Source organism: Mustelus asterias, chromosome 2 (genome assembly GCF_964213995.1).
Source record: "Mustelus asterias chromosome 2, sMusAst1.hap1.1, whole genome shotgun sequence".
Classification (NCBI taxonomy): domain Eukaryota; kingdom Metazoa; phylum Chordata; class Chondrichthyes; order Carcharhiniformes; family Triakidae; genus Mustelus; species Mustelus asterias.
Window position 1 is genome coordinate 147,811,855 of NC_135802.1, and position 22,563 is coordinate 147,834,417.

Below are 22,563 nucleotides of genomic sequence, written 5' to 3' on the forward strand. Positions count from 1 at the left end.
GCAAAGTCACCCCTCATTTTCCTACGTTCCAAGGAATAAAGATCTATTTTTGACATACAACCAGTGACAGGAAAACAGTTCTACTTTTTATGTTATACCACTGTCCCGCACATAACAATATTCAATAAATCGTCGAGAAAGACATTTTTGGAGGGTTGTCATCTAAATGGACCTCAACAATATAAAGCACTGCCTCTTCATGAACATGGTCAATTTGAGTGATGGAGAACATTGCATCTGTTTAGTGTTTACCGCGGAGAACATTGAAGTTAGCTCTGGCATGATATCTACCTGGGAAGTGGATCCACTTGAAGCCAGCACAAACTTGGCAGGATACTGGAATTGCTCAATATAGGTTAAATTTCAATCTCACTTCCAAGCGTCAATGTAAGCAAGGCTTCACACGAATGTCTCAGTTTAATAAGCCCGAGAGCACACAACTGCTATCCTTCTCTGCACTATGCTGCTGTGCATATTGGAGACGTGGTACAACCTGATACATTTGGGGAGGCATGGCCTAATGATATTATCGCTAGACTCTTAATCCAGAAACTCAGCTAATGTTCTGGGGACCTGGGTTCCAATCTGCCATGGCAGATGGTGGAATTTGAATTCAATAAAAGATATCTGGAATCTACTGATGGCCATGAAACCATTGTCGATTGTCAGAAAAACCCATCTGGTTCTCTAATGTCCTTTAGGGAAGGAAATCTGCCATCCTGACCTGGTCTGGCCTACATGTGACTCCAGATCCACAGCAATGTGGTTGACACTCAACTGCCCTCCAAGGGCAACTAGGGATGGGCAATAAATGCTGGCCAGCCAGTGCTGCCCATGTCCCGTGAATGAATTTTTAAAAAATTGGCACAGTGGTTAGCACTGCTGCTTCACAGCTTGGGTCACTGTCTGTGCGGCGTCTGCACGTTCTCCCTGTGTCTGCGTGGGTTTCCTTCGGGTGCTCCGGTTTCCTCCCACAGTTCAAAAGATGTGCTGGTTAGGTGGATTGGCCATGCTAAATTCTCCCTCAGTGTACCTGAACAGGCGCTGGAGTGTGGTGACTAGGAGATTTTCACAATAACTTCATTGCGGTGTTAATGTAAGCCTAGTTGTGACACTAATGAATAAACTTTCAACTTTAATACGGTCCACAAATGTGGTAGCAACAGCAACAACCTGCATCTATATAGCACCTTTAACATAGAAACACATCCGAATGCATAGGAAGATGATTGGATAAAATTTGACACTGAACGACAAATTAGGACAGTTGATCAAAAGCTTGGTCAAAGTGCAAGGAGCACCTTAAAGGAAAGTGAGGTAGAGAAATTTAGTTAATAAATTCCGGAAGTGAGGGCTAAAGCCGCTGAAGGTATGATCACCAACGTTGGAGCGATGAAAGTTGGGGATGCACAGGAAGCCAAAGTCGCACAGATCTCTTGCAGGTTTGTGGGGCTGGAGGAGGTTATGTAGATAACGAGTGGCGAGGCCTAGCGACACTCGAAAACACGGATGAGAATTTTAAAATTGTGACACCGCTGATGTCGGGAGTCGATGTAGATTAGCAAGCACAGGAGTGAAATGCAAAAGGACTTAGTGTGGCCAGTGGAGCTTCGGATGAGCTCAAGACCAGAATAGATGCTTCCAGAATGATTGAAGAAATGGCTTTGTGAACATTACTAATCCTAATTACTTCTGGGCTCCGCGTTTCAGGAACAAGCACCAACGGTTAAAGAGCAAAGGCCAAACAGTTGTCTCATTTTACTGTGCGTGTTTGTGATGCCTATTTAGAACAGCGTTTATATTTCACACGAATCTGACCAAACAGCTACATGTTTTTTTTTTGTAATCTCTCATCGCCTTCGAAAATACTTTGCAGATATGTTGTGTTGCCAAGGGTCACAGGCGTGGGCAGGGAAAGCAGAGATCCCATGTAGAGAAATGAGAACCTTCACATCTTGGGCTCTGTGCCCAGTGGCTTATCAGTGTTCATGTTTTAGGATTTCAGCTTGACAACACAAAATACGCGGAAAAAAAAAAAGCGTTCTGCAAATTACTCGCGCTTTATTTTGGTAGAGCTTTGAATCATTTTATGGTGGAGCTTCTTTTGAGTCGTGTGACATTGCTTAATGGGATTGATTTGCTTTCAGCAGGTTCCTCCCAGAGTTGTGCAGCTGAGATGCAGAGGAGGAGCAGCTGCCAAGCAGTGTTGAGCCATACGTGGGAAGCCACAGAGATTCCTCCTTCAGCACCTTGCCCTCGAGCCTCACTGCAGGCCCAGGGCACGACCCAAGCCTGCGGCAGCCTCCCTGCGACGGCCGCAGAGGTCAACGTGAACTTGCTGCAATCGGGAGTCGCTCAGTTGCCAGGTTGGTATGTGCGCCAGCAGAAAATTGACTTCAGGCAAAAGGAAATTTAAATGGGGGCGGGGGGGGGGGGGAAAGGGGGAGGAGGGGGGGGGAGGGGGATGGAAAGAAAGGGCCAGGTGAAATTAAAGCAAACACTCCTGTGGTTTTAGCTCAATTATCAGTTAATTAAATTCTTGGCCAACATATCTGGAGAAAACCTTGAAATGTATAATGATGGTCATTCAGGAAAAGAGATACTGCATAACTTAGAACTACGTCATAAACTCCCCTGATTAGGCCCAACTGAAGCATTATGTTGTATCAATCAGGAATTTCACAGAATCCCTACAGTGCAGAAGGAGGCCATTTGGCCCATTGAGCCCTGCACCGACAACAATCCCACCCAGACCCTATCCCCGTAACTCCATATATTTGCCCCGCTGATCCCTCTAACCTACCCATCCCGGGACACTAAGGGGCAATTTAACATGGTCAGTGCACCTAACCAGCACAGCTTTGGGCTGTGGGAGGAAACCGGAGCACCCGGAGGAAACCCACGCAGACATGGGGAGAACGAACAAACTCCACACTGTCACCCAAGGCCAGAATTGAACCTGGGTCCCTGACACTGTGAGGCAGCAGTGCTAACCACTGAGCCACCATGCTGCCCTTAAAACTTAGTTCATGGTCTAAGACAGGAAGGGGAAAAATTGCCATTAGGTCCCACTCTAAATGGCTATTTGGACACTTAGGAACTTGGAGTTGAATCCGAACTCCAAAAAGAGGGTGGCAGCCATGCAAAAAAAATGTGGAACCAACCCCAAACCTGTAGATTGTTGGTTTTAATGTTTAAAAGCAAATTGCTCCGGATGCTGGAATCTGATACGAAAAGAGAAAATGCTGACAAATCTCAGCAGGTCTGGCAGCATCTGTAAGGAGAGAAAAGAGCTGATGTTGCGAGTCCAGATGACCCTTGGGATGAGGGCTGGATGCCAGGCCCACTCGAGTGAAGTGGATTGCTCACCTATAATGAAGACACGTGTCTTTATAATGAAGACACGGCCCCCATTCCATCTGTCTTTTGAGTAAACGGGTGGATTTTCCAGGCTTTGGGAAGCTGAATCCATGTGGTGAATGCCTTTCCAGCGCTGTTTGTGCATCAGGAGAGGCAGAAGTGTTTCCTCCCGACCCCAAAAGCTGCCTAGTTAACCCCCCTGCCCCAAACTATCTGTCTGCCCACCCTTGTGATTGGGATGCCCTCCCCACAGCCTCTCTCATTCCCTCAATATACCTACCTTCCCACATATGGTTCATCCTGTGAAGCAGGCTTCTTGTGCAAAAGGCCTGTTAGTGAGGCTCCTGGGTGGATGGAGACCCCACTGAAACCATGTCTGTAACTGGCTCTTTGAAAGAGTGATCCAGCTTCTCTTTAACCTTGGGCTTGCAAACTTTTGGCTTCACAAGTATTTAGCCAATTGCCTTTCAAAAGCCATTATTGAACTTCCACCACTCTTTCAACCTGTTGGATTAAAAAATCTTTTTCCCCACCAACTAATGGGTGTCTGGACCCTGGATAAATAAGAATTGTGATACGCACTTGAATAGCCTGCTCTTGGCTCAGTTATAAAGAGTGGCTACTCTGGTTAGGTACTGAAGGAAGCTAGCACATGTAGTATGTAAGAGCATAAGAAATAGAAGCGGGAGTAGGTCACACTGCCTCTTTAACATCCTCCACCACTCAATATGAACATATCTGATTCTCTGCCTCAATTCCACTTTCCTTCCAGCTCCCCCATTCCCCTTGATTCCCTAAGAAACCAAAAATCTGTCTTTCGCAATCTTATAGGTATTCAATGGTGGAGCCCAGGGGTAAAGAATTCCAAAGATTCAAAACACTTTGAGTGAAGGGTGGCACAGTGGTTAGCACTGCTGCCTCGCAGCACTAGGGGCCTAGGTTCGGTTCCTGGCTTGGGTCACTGTCTGTGCGGAGTCTGCACGTTCTCCCCGCGTGGAGTGTGGCGACTAGGGGATTTTCACAGTAACTTCATTTCAGTGTTAATGTAAGCCTACTTATGATACTAATAAATAAACTTTAAACTTTAAAAGATATTTCTCCTCATTAAAGTTGACTCCCCCTGAAACTTTGCCCCTTTGTTCTAGATTCTCCAGCTAGGGGGTAAACAACCTCCCAGGGTCTACCCTGTCATTCCTCTTCGTAATCTTGCATGTTTCAGTGAAATAGAATAATAGAATTCCTGCAGTGCAGAAGGAGGACATTCGGCCCATCAATTCTGCACCGACTCTCTGACTGAGTATCTTACCCAGGCCCTTATCCCTGCCCTATCCCAGTAACCCCACACATTTTCCATGGCTAATCCATCTAACCTACACATCTTGTGACACAAAGGGGCAATTTAGCATGGCCAGTCCATCCAATCTGCACATCTTTGGACTGTGGGAGGAAACTGGAGCACCCAAAGGGAACCCACATTCGTCTCCTCTCATGATTCGAAACCCCAGAGAATAGAAGCTCAATTTACTCAGGCTCTCATTATTGGACAGCCCTCTCATCCAGGAATCAACCAAATAAACCTTCACTGTATTGCTGCCAATATCCTTCCTTTAATATGGCGACCAAAACTGCATACACTGCTCCTGATGTTGTCTCACCAAAACCCTTTACAATTGTAACAAAATTCTTTTTTCTTGCACTCCATCCACTTGCACTAAAGGCCAATGTTCCATTTGCCTTTCTAATTGGCTTGCTTTAACTGCATGCAAACTTTTGTGGTTTCTGGTACAGGTGCACCTAAATCTCTCTGAACATTATCATGTAAAAGATTCATGCCTTTTAGATAATATTCTACATCACTATTCTCAATAACCAAGTGAACAAACACACATTTCCCACTCCACCTGCTGCCTTGTTGCCCATTCACTTATCCTATCTATGTCGCTTTGTTGTCTTTTTGTGTCCTCCTCAGTACTCACATTCCCAGCTAGCTTTGTATCATCAGCAAACATTGAAATATTACTCTTGGTTTCTTTGTCCAAGTCACTAATATAGATTGTAAGTAACCCAGCACTGATCCTTGTGGCACTCCAGTTGTCACAGCCTTTCGACTTCAAAATGCCCCCTTATCCATACCCTCTCCTTCCAGTTTGCTAACCAATTCTCCATTCATGTTAATATATTACCCCCAAATCCATAAGGTCTTATCTTGTCTATGAACTTATTGTGTGGCAATTTATTGAATGCCTTTTCAAAATCTATGAATGATCTTCGATCCCGCCATTGTCAACGGGATTTCCCTGTGCCGCTGTGAAACTTGAGGGTGCCGTCAGCGGGACCAGAAGATCTCGCCAGCATGAATGGCTGCAAATCTCACCCTAACTATATTACATTTAGTGGCTCCCTTTTATCTATCTTCATAGTTCTATATGAATGTATGAATTAAGAATTAGGCCACTCGACCCCTCGAGCCTGCTCTGCCACTCAATCAGATCATGGTTGATCTGGTTGTGACTTCAACTCCCCATTCCCACCTACCCTCATAACGTTTCACCCCCTTGCTTATCAAGAATCTATCTTGCTCTGTCATATAAATCTTCAAAGACTCTGCTTCCACTGATTTTTGAGGAAGAGAGTTCCAAAGACTCGTGACCCTCTGAGAGAAAAGGTTTCTCCTCATCTCTGTCTTAAATGGGCCAACCATTATTTTTAAACCATGACCCCTAGTTCTAGATTCTCCAACAAGGGGAAACAGCCTTTCCCCATCCATTCTGTGAAGACCCCTTAGGATCTTAAAGTTTTCAATCACATCACTGCTTACTCTTCTAAGCTCTTGTGGATACAAACCTATCCTCTCCAACCTTTCCTCATAAGGCAACCCGCAAATTCCTGATGTTAGCCTAGTAAACGTTCTTTGAACTGCTTCTAACCTATTTACATCTACCCTTAAATAAGATCAATAATGTACACGATACTCCAGTGCCCTGAATGACCTTTTATAATCAATTCCTTTCACAATAAAAAATATCATTCTTAAAATTACAGTTTATTTATCAGTGTCACAAGTAGGCTAACATTAATCCTGCAATGGAGGTATGGTGAAAAACTCCTCGCCGCCACACTCCGGCACCTGTTCGGGGACACTGAGGGAGAATTTAGCATGGCCAATGCACCTAACCAGCACGTCTTTCATTATTTATTGTATGCATGCTGGCCTTTTGTGATTCATGAAGTAGGACATCCAGATCCCTCTGAATCTTAGAACTCTGCAATCTCTCAGCATTCAAATAATATGCTTCTTTTTTATTTTTCCTGCCAAAATGGACAATTTCACATTTGCCCACATTATACTCTGTTTGTCAGATCTTTGCCCCGCGTGTAACCTATCTTTGTCACGCCTCTTAAAAAAAAAAGCTCCATTCAGAAACACATTAGAATGATATCCTATGGGCAAAGCAAGAAATGAGGAAAAAGCATTGCGACTCAGTATAACAGTGAATACTTCTTTCAGTGTGCCACCTAGTGCCACCTGGCATGTTAACTAATAGACTGGCCATGCAACCATGAGTTTCTGGTTTTTCAGAAGACTCCCAGCAAAGAAAGGCCTCCACACAAAGTTTCTCCCCAAATATTCTTGAAGTAAGTGACGTACAAATATAATACTAAGAACTTAAATATTTTTCTACTGGTTGGCATGGTGGCACAGTGGGTTAGCACTGCTGCCTCACAGTTCCAGGGATCCGGGTTCAATTCCAGCCTTGAGTAGCTGTCTGTGTGGAGTTTGCACGTTCTCCCCATATCGGCGTGGGTTTCCCCCGGGTGCTCCGATTTCCTCCCACAGTCCAAAGATGTGCAGCTTAGACGGATTGGCCATGGTAAATTGCCCCTTAGTGTCCCAAGATGTCTAGGTTAGATGCAATAGCCATGGGAAATGTGTGGGGTTATAAGGATAGGGCAGGGTAATTTATTCTGTGTAGACTCGATGGGCTGAATGGCCTTTTCTGCACTGTAGGGATTCCATGGTCCAAGAATCCCCATCTGATTCCTGCAACAAATCCCTCATCTGTAACATATTCTTTCTGATTTTTGGTCAGTTGCAACTAACTACAATAAATAAAAATTATTGGTCTCATCTTCAAATCCATCCACAGCCTCATCTCATCCAACCTTCTCTTAAATCTTTCAATCTTTTAACTCTGGCACTTTGAAGATCTCTCTTCATTTACCTCCTTACTTTATATGACAGAATCTTCAGTTGCCTGGACCCTACTCTCTAGAAATGCCTCCTAAACCACCCTGTCTCTCTTGTTCTGCGCACCAATAAATACCTTCTCAACTCCCATAATTTCAAGCAAGCATTAGTCACCTTCCCTGCTGCCTCCTTCCATAGTTCATCATTCATTTCCTTACCTTCACCTATTTATTTTCTCTGTGGAGCACTCTGGGACATTTTCTATCAAGACAAATGCATATTTTGGTCAGAAGTGCAATACGTTTTGTCAAAGGCACACGGGGAGGAATGAATTTGCAATTTCAGTTACTTGTGATTTACCCTACAGGCAACAGAGACAAAACTGGTCGAGCCGTGATCCAGATCTGCACACACAATGTGATATGGGTGAACCAAAGTTACCACAGCACCGAGCTGACCCATCTACTGCTGTACTATTACACCATCCCAAGGTATGGAAACTATACGTGCTTTAAGTGCCCATCTGATTCAATCCTTTGGTGAGAGTTTGCCATGTTGGTGGTCAACTCCACTTCTATCTCCACTCCTTCCTAACTGTTGACACTTCCGTAAGAAGTTTGGTATTAATTTTCACTCAGCTGATGGATATTAACCTTTGCTTTTCAGGCACTCCAGATCAGCTTCAATATTCCCAAGTCACATTTCATACCATTAGATACAGAGTAAAGCTCCCTTTAATATGTTACATCAATGAGTCCCTTCTTTAATCTTGTGAGATTTTTATTCTCTAAATGAGAGGTGGTTCCAGAGGTGAAGTAAGGCGTGGGACTACAGAGACTGTATCCAGATATATATATAGAGCCCTTGGTATAACTAACCTTTTGTCCCACCCAGTTCAAAGAATCCTTATTTTATGAATTTTCTGTTCCTCTGCTCATGCAGGCATTGATATTATTGGGCTGTGTGGTCTGACATTATTCTACACAAATGGCCATTCATCATATTATAAACTTAGACAGTAAAGCCAGAATTTTACCGCCTTGTCTGCACTGGAACTGGGGCGGGCGAGTCTCGCAGAACGGAAATCTTCTTGGGCAGGATTTTACGATCTCGCCTGAGCAAGGTCATAAAATCCCACCCTATGTGTTAATGGGCTGTTCAACTAAGGAGGTTATCACCTGTTCCTCCCATTACCAAAAGTCCACACTCAAGCACAGGCATCATTGGCTAATGTTCATGCGATTGTGCCCTCTGTTAGTCACACCAACACTGGGACCAACTACATTTCCCTTATCAATGCACAGAATGAACTCAGCTAATTCAGCCTCAGTTGGATATTGACCTTTGACCTCGTGGTCTATCTGATTCAAGCACACATTATCTATACAAAAGCAAGTGGTGCAAGATAAAAACATAGAAACTAGAAGCAGGAGTAGGCCATTCGGCCCTTCGAGCCTGCTCAGACATTCATTATGATCACGGCTGATCATCAAATTCAATACCCTGATCCCTCCCCCTCCCCCCCCTCCCCCCTGCCCCCCACTCCCCCACTACCAATATCCCTTGTTCCTTTAGCCCCAAGAGCTATATCTAATTTCTTCATGAAATCAGACAATGTTTTGACCTCAACTACTTTCTGTGGTAGTGAATTCCACACATTCACCACTCTCTGCGTGAAGAAATTTCTCCTCACCTCAGTCCTAGAAGGTTTACCCCTTATCTTCAAACTATGACCCGCTAGTTCTGGATTCCCTCACCACTGGGAGCATTCTTTCTGAATCTACCCTGTCTAACCCTGTTAGAATTTTATAAGTTTCTATGAGATCCCCTCTCACTTTTCTAAGCTCCAGTGAATATAATCCTAACCGACTTAGTCTCTCCTCAAATGACAGATCTGCTATCCCAGGAATCAGCCTGGTAAACCTTCACTGTACTCCCCCCATAGCAAGGACATAGACTTATTCCTCTTCAGAATATTGTGCTGGTTTAAACTTTGGGCACTACATTTAAATTTTAAGTTTATTTATTGTTAGTCACAAGTAGGCTTACATTAATACAGCAATGAAGTTACTGTGAAAATCCCCTAGTTGCCACACTCCGGTGCTTGTTCGGGTACACTGAGGGAGAATTTAGCGTGGCCAATCCACCTAACCAGCACATCTTTGGACTGTGGGAGGAAACCGGAGCACCCGGAGGAAACCCACACAGACGTGGGGAGAACTTGCAGACTCCGCACAGACAAGCCGGGAATCGAACCCAGGTCCCTGGCGCTGTGAGGCGGCAGTGCTAATCACTGTGCCAGGAGAATTCCATAATCACCTTGGTCAGAATCACCATCCATGCATTACCATGGAATTATTGATACACAGACTATGTGGCAATAGTTGATTTGTGCTGGTTTAGGAATGCTACAAGTTTCAGGACAAGGTTGGCTTGTGAGGAGATGGTGCAGTGAGTTAGTTGGGTAAGATTCTCAGCAGCCAACCTAACTTGGCTAAGGATCACAATGAGTGTATTTCCATTTGTTGCCTTGTTTCCATTTGCCCCATTGTGTGCGTGAATGTATGTTGTGGAATGTGCGGGAATTCAACACGGAATCACAAGGATGAAGCTGAATCCATGAGAATCTCTGTGCTCCAGAGGTTGTTTAATTTGTTATCGAAACATGAGGTGACCAAGTTCAAAACCTGCTCCGGAATAAGTCCCTAGCAATAACAGATATAAGAATAATGGCATGCTTAGATAACCAGAGCAGAAGTTGGCTCAATCATTCAAAGCTCTGATGAAGGGTCATCTAGACTTGAAACGTTGGCTCTATTCTCTCCCCACAGAAGCTGTCAGACCTGCTGGGATTTTCCAGCATTTTCTGTTTTTGTTTCAGATTCCAGCATCTGCAGTATTTTGCTTTTATTCGAAGCATCTCATTGGCTTATTCCTCAATGGTCATGTCGGAAACATTTGCGACTTGGGGTTTATTTTACAGCTTCAGGAAACAGAGCTAGCAAATGAAACAAAATCTAAATGTGAAGATCAAATAAGAAAAAAACATAATGTCTTGGATAGTAAATCTTTGATTAGACCATCCTTGACTATTGGCAAACAGCAAAAAAAGGCCCAGATTTTCACCGCAATGGAAATGCAGACAACCCAGGAACCGCTGAAAATCCTAAGTTATGTCCCTGAACATGGCATGTCCCATTCTTGTGGGGTGGGTGTGGACTCCAGCCAGGTTCACGCATGCGTGGCTTTTGGAGGCAGCTGGCCATTTAAACCACCAGCTGTCTCCAGTAAAGCGGGATGTTGGTAGGCAGGTGTGAGACATGGACTGTGCAGAGTAGACCAGGGAAGAGCTGGTGGATTTATTTGGATAGCCACAGTACACCTTGCGGAAAGGTAAGGTAGCCCCGTGGATATGATCCTGGGTCACCTTGTGTCCAAGCCATCAAGGAACTGTCAAAGGATACTCTATGAGTTGGCAAAGGGAGGGTGAGGGCAATGGGGGGGACACATGGATCGTTATAAGTTGATACTAAATTTGGCATGAGGACTGTAAAGGGTCATAGAGATATGGGGAGCATAAATGGTATGAGGAGCGATGAGGGTGATTAGATGGAAATTGGTTTCCACAGTGGTATAAAGGGTCATGGGGGTGGGTGGAGAGGCATGCGTTGGCATACTGTACAGGTGGGGCCATGGGGGGGTGGGTGTGTGGGGGACAGGAGGTAGCATACTTCGTTATGGATGGGAATATGTGGGAAGATGTTGGGGGCAGTAAAGTGTGAGGGCTGATTTTTGTTTTATTCTTATAACACAGCGCTGGAGCACAGAGACAGGCCTTCCACCAACCCACCGCCACACCCAGCAGCCTCCGCACCCATCCCAAGGGCTGCAGGCCTGACTTCCAATTCAGCCCACCCCCTCCACAGAACGAAAACCCAATTCACCAGTGGCTATTTTTAAAGGTTGGCTTTGCAGAACTGAGAAATCACCCGTTTTTGCACATTCGACCAGGGAGCGAAAATCTGGGCCAAAATATTTTAATGGATCTTTGAGTCTTTTTGCCAGGTGGTTTGCACAAATGCCAATCTGTGTTCAGCAAACCTAACTATAACTTCTAATGGGAGGTGATGGCCTAGTGGTATCATCGCTAGACTATTAATCCAGAAACTCAGCTAATGTTTTGGGGACACCGGTTCGAATCCCGCCACGGCAGTTGGGGGGTGGAATTTGAATCCAGAAAAAAGAATCTACTGATGACCATGAAACCATTGCCGATTGTTGGAAAAAGCCCATCTGGTTCACTAATGTCCTTTAGGGAAGGAAATCTGCCATCCTTACCTGGTCTGGCCTATATGTGACTCCAGATCCACAGCAATGTGGTTGACTCTCAACTGCCCTCCAAGGGCAACTAGGGATGGGCAATAAATGCTGGCCAACCAGCAACGCCCGTGTTCCGCGAGTGAATTAAAAAAAAGAATTGAAAGTAGGAACAAACAAACTAATCAACTCAAAAGGCTTATTTGTACTTGAGAGCACAGCTACCGCCATCATTTAGAAGGATAGGATAACAGACATATGGGAACACCAAGTTGCAAACCATTCGGACTTGAACATATATGCCTGATCATTCATTGCCACTGAGTCAAAATTCTGAAACTGTTAATCTACAGCAGACTGTAACACAAGGCCTATTTTGCCTTTTTAAGGGCAATTAGGGATGTGCAATAAATGCTGGCCTTGTCAACAATGCACATATTCCTGAAAGTGGATGTGAGCATTGTAAATCTGAAACAAAATGTATTTGCAGATTTACTTTGCACGTATTCTTGTATCTAATCTTTCATCCATTGAGAGATATATTTGCTCGGGAAATAACCTCAGCAAGTTGGAGTTCATGAGGAAGAGGCATGGCTGTATTCACAAAAAGCAATGTGCAACCTGAGAACAGCAAACAAGAAGAAAGAACAAACATACTTCCATTAACCACACAGAGATGGTCATCATTGATTCAATTCCCTCAACAAGTGCTCTCAAACAAGAAGGTGTTTGTGTGTGTGTGTTTCCTTTACAGCCTTAGCAAACACTCTCTGACATAAAATGAGATTTTCCTATAAAACTTGGCAACATCAGTGTGTGTAGATAGTCAGATGTTTTAGCACAGACCATGAGGGCAAGTTTCTGCAGCACAGCGCATTTTTTTTTCAATTCCTTTTTTCCTGTTTGATCAGTATGAGTTGTTGCGCACATAATCCGGGCAGGCACTTCAATGCTAAACTGAAGGTGTGCTACGCTGTCAGGGTTGGCATCTTTTTGAAGAGTCAACCAACCAAGGCCCTCCCAGGTGGCCAATAAAGATCTGAGACCACTATTCTCCATGAGTCCTGCTGATTGCCCGAGCAACATCACCAAAACAAGTCTTTTTGGAAGCTCATTGTGCACAAATTAGCTGCTGGGACACTTCCATTACGACAGTGACTACACTTCACAAAGTACTTTATTGGTTGTGAAGCACTTTGGGACTTTCTGAGGTTAACACGTGAAATATGGCTCCTTATAAACAAAACTGGGGTGGGGTGGGGGGCGGAAAGCTGACACAGGCCCTCAGCACGTAGGCCTTCATGAGAGGAAGAGAGGAACGTCGTACATTATTGGGCCTTTAAACATAACAGGGGTGGGTCAGTGGCACCAGGGACCTGGGTTCAATTCCGGTCTTGGGTGACTGTGTGGAGTTTGCATGTTCTCCCCGTGTGGGTTTCCTCCGGGTGCTCCGGTTTCCTCCTACAGTCCAAAGATGTGCAGGTTAGGTCAGTTGACCATGCTGCATTGACCCTTTGGGGGGGATTTTCTGGCTGCGCTTGCCCCAAAACCGGAAAATCCCTCCTGAGCTAACAGGCCTTTGCATGGTCTGCTCCATGCTCTCTACGATTCTTGTGATGGGTGGGCCAAATGGCCTCCTTCTGCATCCTAGGGATTTAGGGATTCTATGATAATCAGGAACTGAATTGACCCATAGTATTTTATCCAGATAATCCACACTATTATTCCTTGAATCCAAGAGCATGTTTGCAAAATTTCCATTGAAGCGAATGAACCTTATGATGAATCATAAAATGTGAAATGTGATTGGTTCTTAATGATAGGAAACATGTGGGTGGACAGTTAAAATAGCGCACTGATGTACTGCACCATTTCTGATCATTCCTATTTTAAGCTGTTACTCTGAACAGGAAGCAAGGATATTCTTTAAATGTGTCGGTCAGGATGCGATGAAGTTGTCAGGTCCTCACTGCAATTTTAATGATTGATCTGAGTAGAGGGACCATTGTGACTTGCTGCCCAGTAAAGACCAAGCAGTAAGCTGGAAGAGGCCCAAGAAAGGATACGGGTGGCATGGTGGCACAGTGGTTAGCACTGCTGCCTCACAGCACCGGGGAGCTGGGTTCAGATCCAGCCTCGGGTCACTGTCTGTATGGAGTTTGCACATTCTCCCCATGTTTGCGTGGGTTTCCTCCGGCTGCTCCGGTTTTCTTCCACTAACCAAAGATGTATAGGTTAGGTGCATTGGCCATGCTAAATTGCCCCTTAGTGTCCCGGGATGCATAAATTAGAGGGATTAGCGGGGTAAATATGTGGGATTATGGGGATGGGTCCTGGGTGGGATTGTTGTTGGTGCAGACTCGATGGACCGAATGGCCTCCTTCTGCACTGTAGGGTTTCTATGGTTCTCTATGATATAATGTTATATTCCTTCTAGGCAAAGGAGGAGCATACCCTCCGCCCACCCCCCCCCCCCCCCCACCCCCCACAAAGAGTGTTTAATTACCCTTTTTCAGATATCTGAATGGGCTGGTCTGCAAAGAATGGAGGAAACCCAGCAGACATTTCATAGATTAGGAGCCCGAACCACCACCCCAAATCTCCTCACCGTCAATCATAAACCCTCCTGGTAGTCCTCCCCCTCAGCTGCCATGAGTGCCAAGGGCATTATTCTGCCTCTTGACATTCTGCCCCTGCTGGCAACTGACTTGAGGGCATGCAGATGTGGGACCAGGCCTCTCACTGACCAGTTAAGAGCGGGTATTTGGCATTTTGACCCCTGCTCTCATCATGTTCCAGATCAAAATCAGAACTTAATGCCCCAGGGGCAATGAGGGATGACTAATAATTGCAGTCTTGGCAAGATTACCCACATTCCTTGAACAAAGATAAAGATTATATATCGCCATGGTGGCACAGTGGTTAGCACTGCTGCCTCACAGCGCCAGGGACCCGGGTTCAATTCCAGCCTCGGGTCTATGTGGAGTTTGCACATTCTTCCCGTGTCTGCGTGGGTTTCCTCCGGGTGCTCTGGTTTCCTCCCACAGTTCAAAGATGTGCGGGTTAGGTTGATTGGTCATGCTAAATTCACCCTAGTGTCAGGGGATTAGCAGGGTAAAGATGTGGAGTTACGGGAATAGGGCCTGGGTGGGGTTGTGATCGATGCAGACTCGATGGGCTGAATGACCTCCTTCTGCACTGGAGGGATTCTGTGATTAATCCAGTGATCCCATGAAAGAAATATTAAAATTTGACACCTTCAGTTAGCGGAAACTAAAGCCTCATGATATATGGATAAAATTGCAAAGCACGATCCCAAAATGTAATGCGAATGGAATTTGATTATGCGGCTTTTGAAAGATTAATGGGTTATATTGCTGGACTGGCGAGTGTTAATATATTATAAGGTGATCACATGGTGATATCAGTCAATTTTATGGCCTATTTAACAACAGTAAATCATGAGCCTGAATCACAGAACAAAAAGAAATCCTGTGTATCAAAGCAATGGTTGTTTGGAAATGTGCAGGAAGTTCAGCTGTAACCTCTTACTTGGTTCCCATGTGTTGTCATCACAATTCTGACCTTTAGCAGTCGCAGAGGGTAAACAACAAGGTTCTTCCGTTTTTGAAGGTTTTGCCTTGGGCGCTCGTTTTATTTGTCATCTTTCCCTACACTGAAGTATGCCAGGAGCCTCACTCAGAGATGTACATTGTCAGCATTTTAGTGGTAGCTCTATGTCTCATTCTCCTCTTCAGTTTCTGGAGCTGTAATGCTATTATAGTTTGATAGAGGCTTTGGTACTTCAGCTTAAGTAGTTGGAAGAAGGAAACCCTCCCTCAGTTCCTGCTTCCTTTCACAATGAGCACTGCAAATTAAGGGAGGCAATGGCCTAGTGGTATTATCGCTAGACTAGTAATCCAGAAACTCAGCCAATGTTCTGGGGACCCGGGTTCGAATCCTGCCACAGCAGCTGGTTGAATTTGAATTCAATAAAATAATATCTGGAATTAAGAAGCTACTGATAACCATGAAACCATTGCCGATTGTCCATCTGGTTCACTGATGTCCTTCAGGTAAGGAAATCTGCTGTCCTTACCTGGTCTAGCCCACATGTGGCTCCAGAGCCACAGCAATGTGGTTGACTCTCAACTGCCCTCAGGCAACTAGGGATGGACAATAAATGCTGGCCATCCTGTGACACCCATGTCCCATGAATGAATAAAAAAAAAACTGTTTCCTGTCGTACCCCCAGCAGATTTTGTACAGCAACTGTTTCAAAGAACATAGAAAATTACAGCACAGGAATAGGCCCTTTGGCCCTCCAAGCTTGCACCGACCATGCTGCCCGACTGAACTAAAACTCCCTTCCGGGGACCATATCTCTTCCTATCCTATTCATGTATTTGTCAAGACACCCCTTAAAAGTCACTATCATATTTAAATAGGTAAACCTATTTTTAACCCACTGGTTGATGGCTCAGGTATTTATTAATGTGGTGGAAGTGGACTGAATCCAAACATTGGATAAACACTTGAACATGAACCATTTGGAGAGGTGTGGGACATACTAAATTCTCCCTCCGTGTACCCTAACAGGCGCCGGAGTGTGGCGACTGGGGGATTTTCACAGTAACTTCATTGCATGTTAATATAAGCCTACTTGTGACACTAATAAATAAACTTAAATATCTTGCCCAAGAGACCATTCTTCCTGGCCTGAATTTTTCGGAGGCCCGACCTCTGACATCCAGAGAGTTGGCGGGGAACGCATCCCTACTCACTCCGACAGGCCCGCTGCTATTTTGCACTCAAATGATCCTTGATTGGCAGAAAGCAGGACTTCCGTCCACACTTGGAAAGAAGTCCCGCCTTGGAGAGCGGTGAGCTAATTGGATTGGCCGAAATCTCTCCAGCCCATCCAGGCACAGCGCTGTTTTGGCTGGAAGAGGCCCCTGCGATGCCAAGCCCGTGTCTAAATGCTGGGAGCCAGTGTGAGGTAAGTGCAGGGATCCTGCAGAGGGGTGGATAAGAGATGTCCTGGTGGGGGATGGGGGGGTGTCAAGTGGGTGGATAGGTGGAGAGGCAGATCCAGGTGTGCCTGGTCCTGCTCTGTGAGGGAAGTACACCCCCGCTCATGACAGAGCTTCCAGTGGAGGTGCCCCCCACCCTTTCCGCCTGAGATCAAGACCTGTGATGCTTTTCTATTTCCCACCCTCAGCTATCTGGTGCAATCAGCCTGAAAATTAAGGGAAAAGGATCTTAAGTGGTCACTGTGAAATCGCAACTGGTTTGGGATGCTTGGAATCCCAGAGGGAATCCCATCCATGCAATTTCCCCTTGCCTCAAAATCTGCTGTGAGGGAACATAAAATTCAGGAAAACTCATTTCCTAAAGAGGGCAAGGTATTAATTGTAACTCAATGTTAAAGGAAGGAAGCATCAGTGTTCCAACCTTTTGAGTAAGTTTATTTATTAGTGTTGCAAGTAGGCTTACATTAACATTGCAATGAAGTTACTGTGAAAATCCCCGAGTCGCCACACTCCAGCTCGGGTACACTGAGGGAGAATTTAGCCTGGCCAATGCACCTAACCAGCGCGTCTTTCGGACTGTGGGAGGAAACCGGACACCCGGAGGAACCCCACGCAGACAGGGGGGAGAACGTGCAGATTCCACACTAACAGTGACCCAAACCCGGAATTGAATCCAGGTCCCTGACGCTCCCAGGCCTCCAGTGGGACACAGAAATGAAATAGTAACAATCGCAAGTCATATGAATGCATCTAATGAATTATTCTATTGACATGTTGACTTCATTTATCAATGAGTTGCAATCGTTACCAATAGAAGTTTAAGAGGCAATTAAATAAATAAAAATACAGATTGAAATCGGAAATTAACTGAATTTCAGTTGAGTTTAGCTTCTTTAAATGATCTAATCTGTTTATTCCAGGAAGGAAGTGCGTGAGCTTGGAATAACCATATTAGTGGATGCTCGCAGATGTCCTCCCACTGTCACACTTTTCAAAGCTTTTACTGCACTGCAGGTAAGGCATCAATGAAAACCTGACAGGGTCAGGGAAATGACCACTTACTAACAATGTTAGGTTTCAACTGAGAGTTGCAATCTTCATCAATTTGCACAGTGGTTAGCACAGCTGCCTCACAGTGCCAGGGACCAGGGTGTGAGTTGGCTTTGGGTGACTGTGTGGAGTTTGCATATTCTCCAAGACTCCGCATTGGTTTCCTTCGGGTTCTCCGGTTTCCTCCCACAGTCCAAAGATGTGCTGGTTAGGTGGATTAGCCATGGTAAATGCATGGGGTTACGGGATAGGGCAAAGGGGAGGGCCTGGGTGGGATGCTCTTTTGGAGATGGTCAGATGTGATGGGCCGGGTGGCCTCTTCCTGCACTGTAGAGGTTTTATGGTATAATTCTCTCCTTTTCTCTGATGGAATGGTTCCTCTGAAACTGAGGAAAAGCTTCACAAGAAAATATCGAGGTCGATCTAATTGGTTTTCTGCCATTCCAGTCGTGGCATGATGCAGCCATAATGCAATTGTTGACTAATAGCGATCAATTTCTAAGCAGATTATTTTGTATTATGTTCAAGTGCAGGCTGATCCTATTGTTCTGGATGAGTTGAAGTATTATGAGTGCTATCCCTCACCAAAGGGTGTGTGTGCTGTGATAATTGAGGTTAATGGGTTATTGACGCAGATGAGACAACCTGAGCTCAGTTTCATTCTTGGTCACATTAGATTCTCTCGCAGGGATCATTAAAAAACCTGTTCAACTACTTCTTCTCCATGTTTCAGAGTACAATAGCATAGTTAGCTTACCGGGATCCGAAACCACAGACCTGCCCTAATGATTGAGAGAGAAACTGCTCGGGTCGTTATGTGTCATGAAGTTAGAAATACATTATAAGGAAAACATGTTCATAATGAGACCACACATCTTGAGACCATCCAGATCTCAACAAAATATCACGCAAACCAGTCTCCCATCCATTGACTCTGTCTACACTTCCTGCTGCCTTGGAAAAGCAGCCAGCATAATTAAGGACCCCATGCACCCCGGACATGCTCTTTTCCACCTTCTTCAATTCGGAAAAAGATACAGAAGTCTGAAGTCACGTACCAACTGACTCAAGTCTGACTCAGACTTTTGAATGGACCTATCTCGCACTGTTGATTTTTCTCTACACCTTAGCTATGACTGTAGCACTACATTCTGCACTCTCTCCTTTCCTTCTCTATGAACAGTATGCTTTGTCTCTGTGGCATACAAGAAACAAATACTTTTCACTGCATACTAATATATGTGACAATAATAAATCAAATCAAATATCTGAAAGTATCATAGAATCCCTACAGTGCAGAAGGAGGCCATTTGGCCCATCGAGTCTGCACCGACCACAATCCCACCCAGGCCCTATTCCCGTAACCCCACATATTTACCCTGATAATCCCCTGACACGAGGGTCAATTTAGCATAGCCAATCCACCTAACCAGCATATCTTTGGACTGTGGGAGGAAACCGGAGCACCTGGAGGAAACCCATGCAGATATGGGGAGAATGTGCAAACTCCACACAGACAGTGACCCGAGAATGGAATTGAACCCGGGTCCCTGGCGCTGTGAGTCAGCAGTGCTAACCGCTGTGCCACCGTATTGTTTGTCTTATATAAAGTTGGAACTTTATGTTTTCAAATGGGTGTTTTTTATCATGTAAAATCCGGTAACTTTAAAGCAGAAACTACCAATCAAGGCCGTAAGCAATTATTTTTAGCTCTGAATGTTAGAATAAGATTGTGCTAAGTGTAGGTGAAGCGGAGAGAGTTGATGTTTGGATTATGGAGCTCAAGGTTGTCACCAGAATTCACTTGTGGGACTTTGTTCTCGCTTTGATAGTATGTGAGGGTATCTGATCTTTCCCTCTTGTTTCTGTTCAGCTATTTGTGTCTGGTTTCATATCTCTCTGTCTCTCTTCTGCATTTATTATTGTTTATCTTTTAAAATCCTAGACTCACTTTTGTTTATCTTTTGGTGTGTTGTTCTACATCTGGCCCAGAATGCTCTTTGTCCTTCTGTCCTCTCTCTCCTGGTCATACTCCAGGGTTAATTAACTTCAGCTTTGGAAACTGGGACCAGGAGCTCCCTCTGATGGCAGACTTGGTAAACATGGATAGTAGTTGAAAGGTCCCAGGTTTGATGAGCCAGGAGTTTTCACTGAGTTTGGGGTCCGGATCAGGATGGGCTCCCAATTTGGCATTGCTGGCCTCTGTACCGGTTCACCACCGTGACCTCAAGCCATTTTGAATGAGGGGGGCTTGGTGTCAAACCAGTTGTTTGCTGATTGAGACCAATTAAATGTAATTACCCTTGCCGACTGAAAATTCTATTTGACAGTGCATAGCAGGCAATGTTGGCCTAAACCACATCTGGACCAATGTACTGGGATCAGGATAGGATGGGGGCCTGATGGATCACATGAGGGGGGAATTTTACCATTTTGAGTCTAAGTGCCGGATCTGGGCGTCAAATAGATCCACGCCTGGAATCCTCTTTGCAGCGTGCCCATATGCGTTTTGCTGCCTCCGGCCCGATCCACGCTATGTGTGGGGCTTAGCGCTGGCGGACCGATCGGAGCTCTGAACTGCGCATGCGCAATTCGAAAAAAATCTGACAGAGCGCATCCGGGTGCGAAAAAAAAAGCAGAAAGCGGAGAGAGCGGCTCTCTGACGGTCATCCTCTAGTTTGGGGGGGTGGGGGGGGGGGTGGGCGGGTGGGAGGGGAGGGGGTGTGACCGATCATCCCCTGGGGGAGGGGTGGAGAGGGGGTGTGACGTATCGTCCCCTGCGGGGGGGGGGAGGGGGGGGGGGGAGCGGGGGCACAAAGTTTTGGTAAAATCAGGCCCGAGGAGCCACACACAGTGAACCCATAATGTGGAAGACTGTGTACAGTTCTGGTCACCCGATTATAGAAAGGATATTGTAAATTCCCACCTTAAGTCAATGGACATTTTTGTTGTCGGACCTCGCCCGCGTCGATTTAGTAGCGGGCAAAGTGGGTAGAGTTCCGGCCTGTATAGCAAGCTGAGCGGGCTGACACAGCCTCGGTTTAACATCTGACAGACAACACGCCTCTGACAATGCATTTCCTCAGTGTTGCGCTGGAGTGATTTTTGTGCTCAAGTCCTGGAGTGGGACTTGAACCCACAACCTTCTGAACTCAGGCGAGAGTGCTACCGCTTGGGTGTCATCCAAAACTCTGTCGCTTGTATTCTACCTCACGCTCCCTGTTCACCCTTCACCCCTGGGCTCCCTGACCTACAGTGCACTGAAAGCACTGAGGAAAATCGGCTCTGTGATGTTCAGATTGGATAACCGAGCAATGTGATGTCAACCGTCTTCAGTAATTGTGCTCTTGCTTTTAATTGTACATCTGAATTATTTTTCTAACTATTTGCAGGTTGCCATTCCAAATGCCATTAACTCAGTCCTGGTTTTAGTGGAGAGGGATTCTGCATTCAGACCTGAAAGGGATCCACTTGTTCAGGTAAATCCAATTTTCAGGCAGATGGGAGCAGCAAGTGGCAGAACGGAGTTGAAAAGTTATTGACGTCACATTTGGGATATATCTGCAAAACTAGGACATAGCAACAAACTTGCCTGTCTCATCCAAAACTCTGTCACTTGTATTCTACCTCACACTCCCTGTTCACCCTTCACCCCTGCGCTCCCTAACCTACATTGCCTCGAATTCAAAGTTCTCACCCTTGTGTCCAAACCTCTCCATGGTCTCGCCCTCTTCTTATCTCTGTCACATCCTCCATCCTTTTAACATGCAATGGGTGGAATTTTCCATTTTTTTTGAAGTGTTGTCCCAGGCAGGGTAAGCGCTGTCAGCTTTTCCCATCAAATTTTTAAACACTTGTGGGGGGGGGGGGGGGGGGGGGGGGGGAAGGTGCTGTGGGCTGGTCCCAACTGGCAATGCCTGTCTTCTAGAGAGGGCACCCCAATCTCACAACACTATAAGTTAAAACAAAGACACAGGGACCCTCTCCCCATGCACTTGGAGGAACCAGCCCACCCCATGCACACAGAACATCCCCCCCCTCCCCCATGGGTACAGGGAAAACCCCCTCTCCCAGATGCAGGGAACCTCCATCTCCCTATGGACCTCACCAGAGGAAGCCCCCTCCGACACCTCCCTTTGCAACAGTGCTCCCCTAGTTCCAAGGGGCAGTGCCTGGGTGCCACCTGGGCATTCTCCCTTTTGGGTTGCACTTGCCTGTGTTGTCCCTTGTGGATTCTCTTCACCAGGTTCAGGTCAGTCCTGTTGTAAACTGAAGCGGGGAGGAAATCTGAATGCTTTTTGTTTTATATGTTCAGACATAGGATCTGAGCGTCGTTGGCTGGGCCAGAATTTATTGCCCATCCCTAATTGCCCTTGAACTGAGTGGCTTGTTAGGCCATTTCTAAAAGTCAACCACATTGACGTGAGTTCGGAGTCACATGTAGGTCCGACTGGATAAGGACAGATTTCCTTCCCTCAAGGACACTAGTGAATGGGTTTTTACAACAATCGACAATGACTTCATGGTCATGTCATCATTAGACTTTTACTTCCAGACTTTTCCAAATTCAAATTTCACCATCTGCTGTGGTGGGATTCGAACCCAGGTCCCAGA

The 22,563-nt window shown here is 45.6% G+C and overlaps 1 protein-coding gene across 3 annotated transcripts in view; it reads left to right on the top strand.

Moving 5' to 3' along the window:
• plekhg4b (pleckstrin homology domain containing, family G (with RhoGef domain) member 4B) overlaps nt 1-22,563 on the top strand; it is a 210,802-nt gene that overhangs the window by 128,196 nt on the left and 60,043 nt on the right. For 2 of the 3 annotated variants that reach the window (XM_078198318.1, XM_078198300.1), the window contains exons 4-7: nt 2,148-2,366; nt 7,917-8,040; nt 17,820-17,913; nt 21,342-21,428. In XM_078198318.1, the coding sequence (XP_078054444.1) occupies nt 2,148-2,366; nt 7,917-8,040; nt 17,820-17,913; nt 21,342-21,428 (524 nt within the window). The remainder of the gene's footprint in view (nt 1-2,147; nt 2,367-7,916; nt 8,041-17,819; nt 17,914-21,341; nt 21,429-22,563) is intronic. The other variant, XM_078198309.1, reaches the window with a different exon arrangement.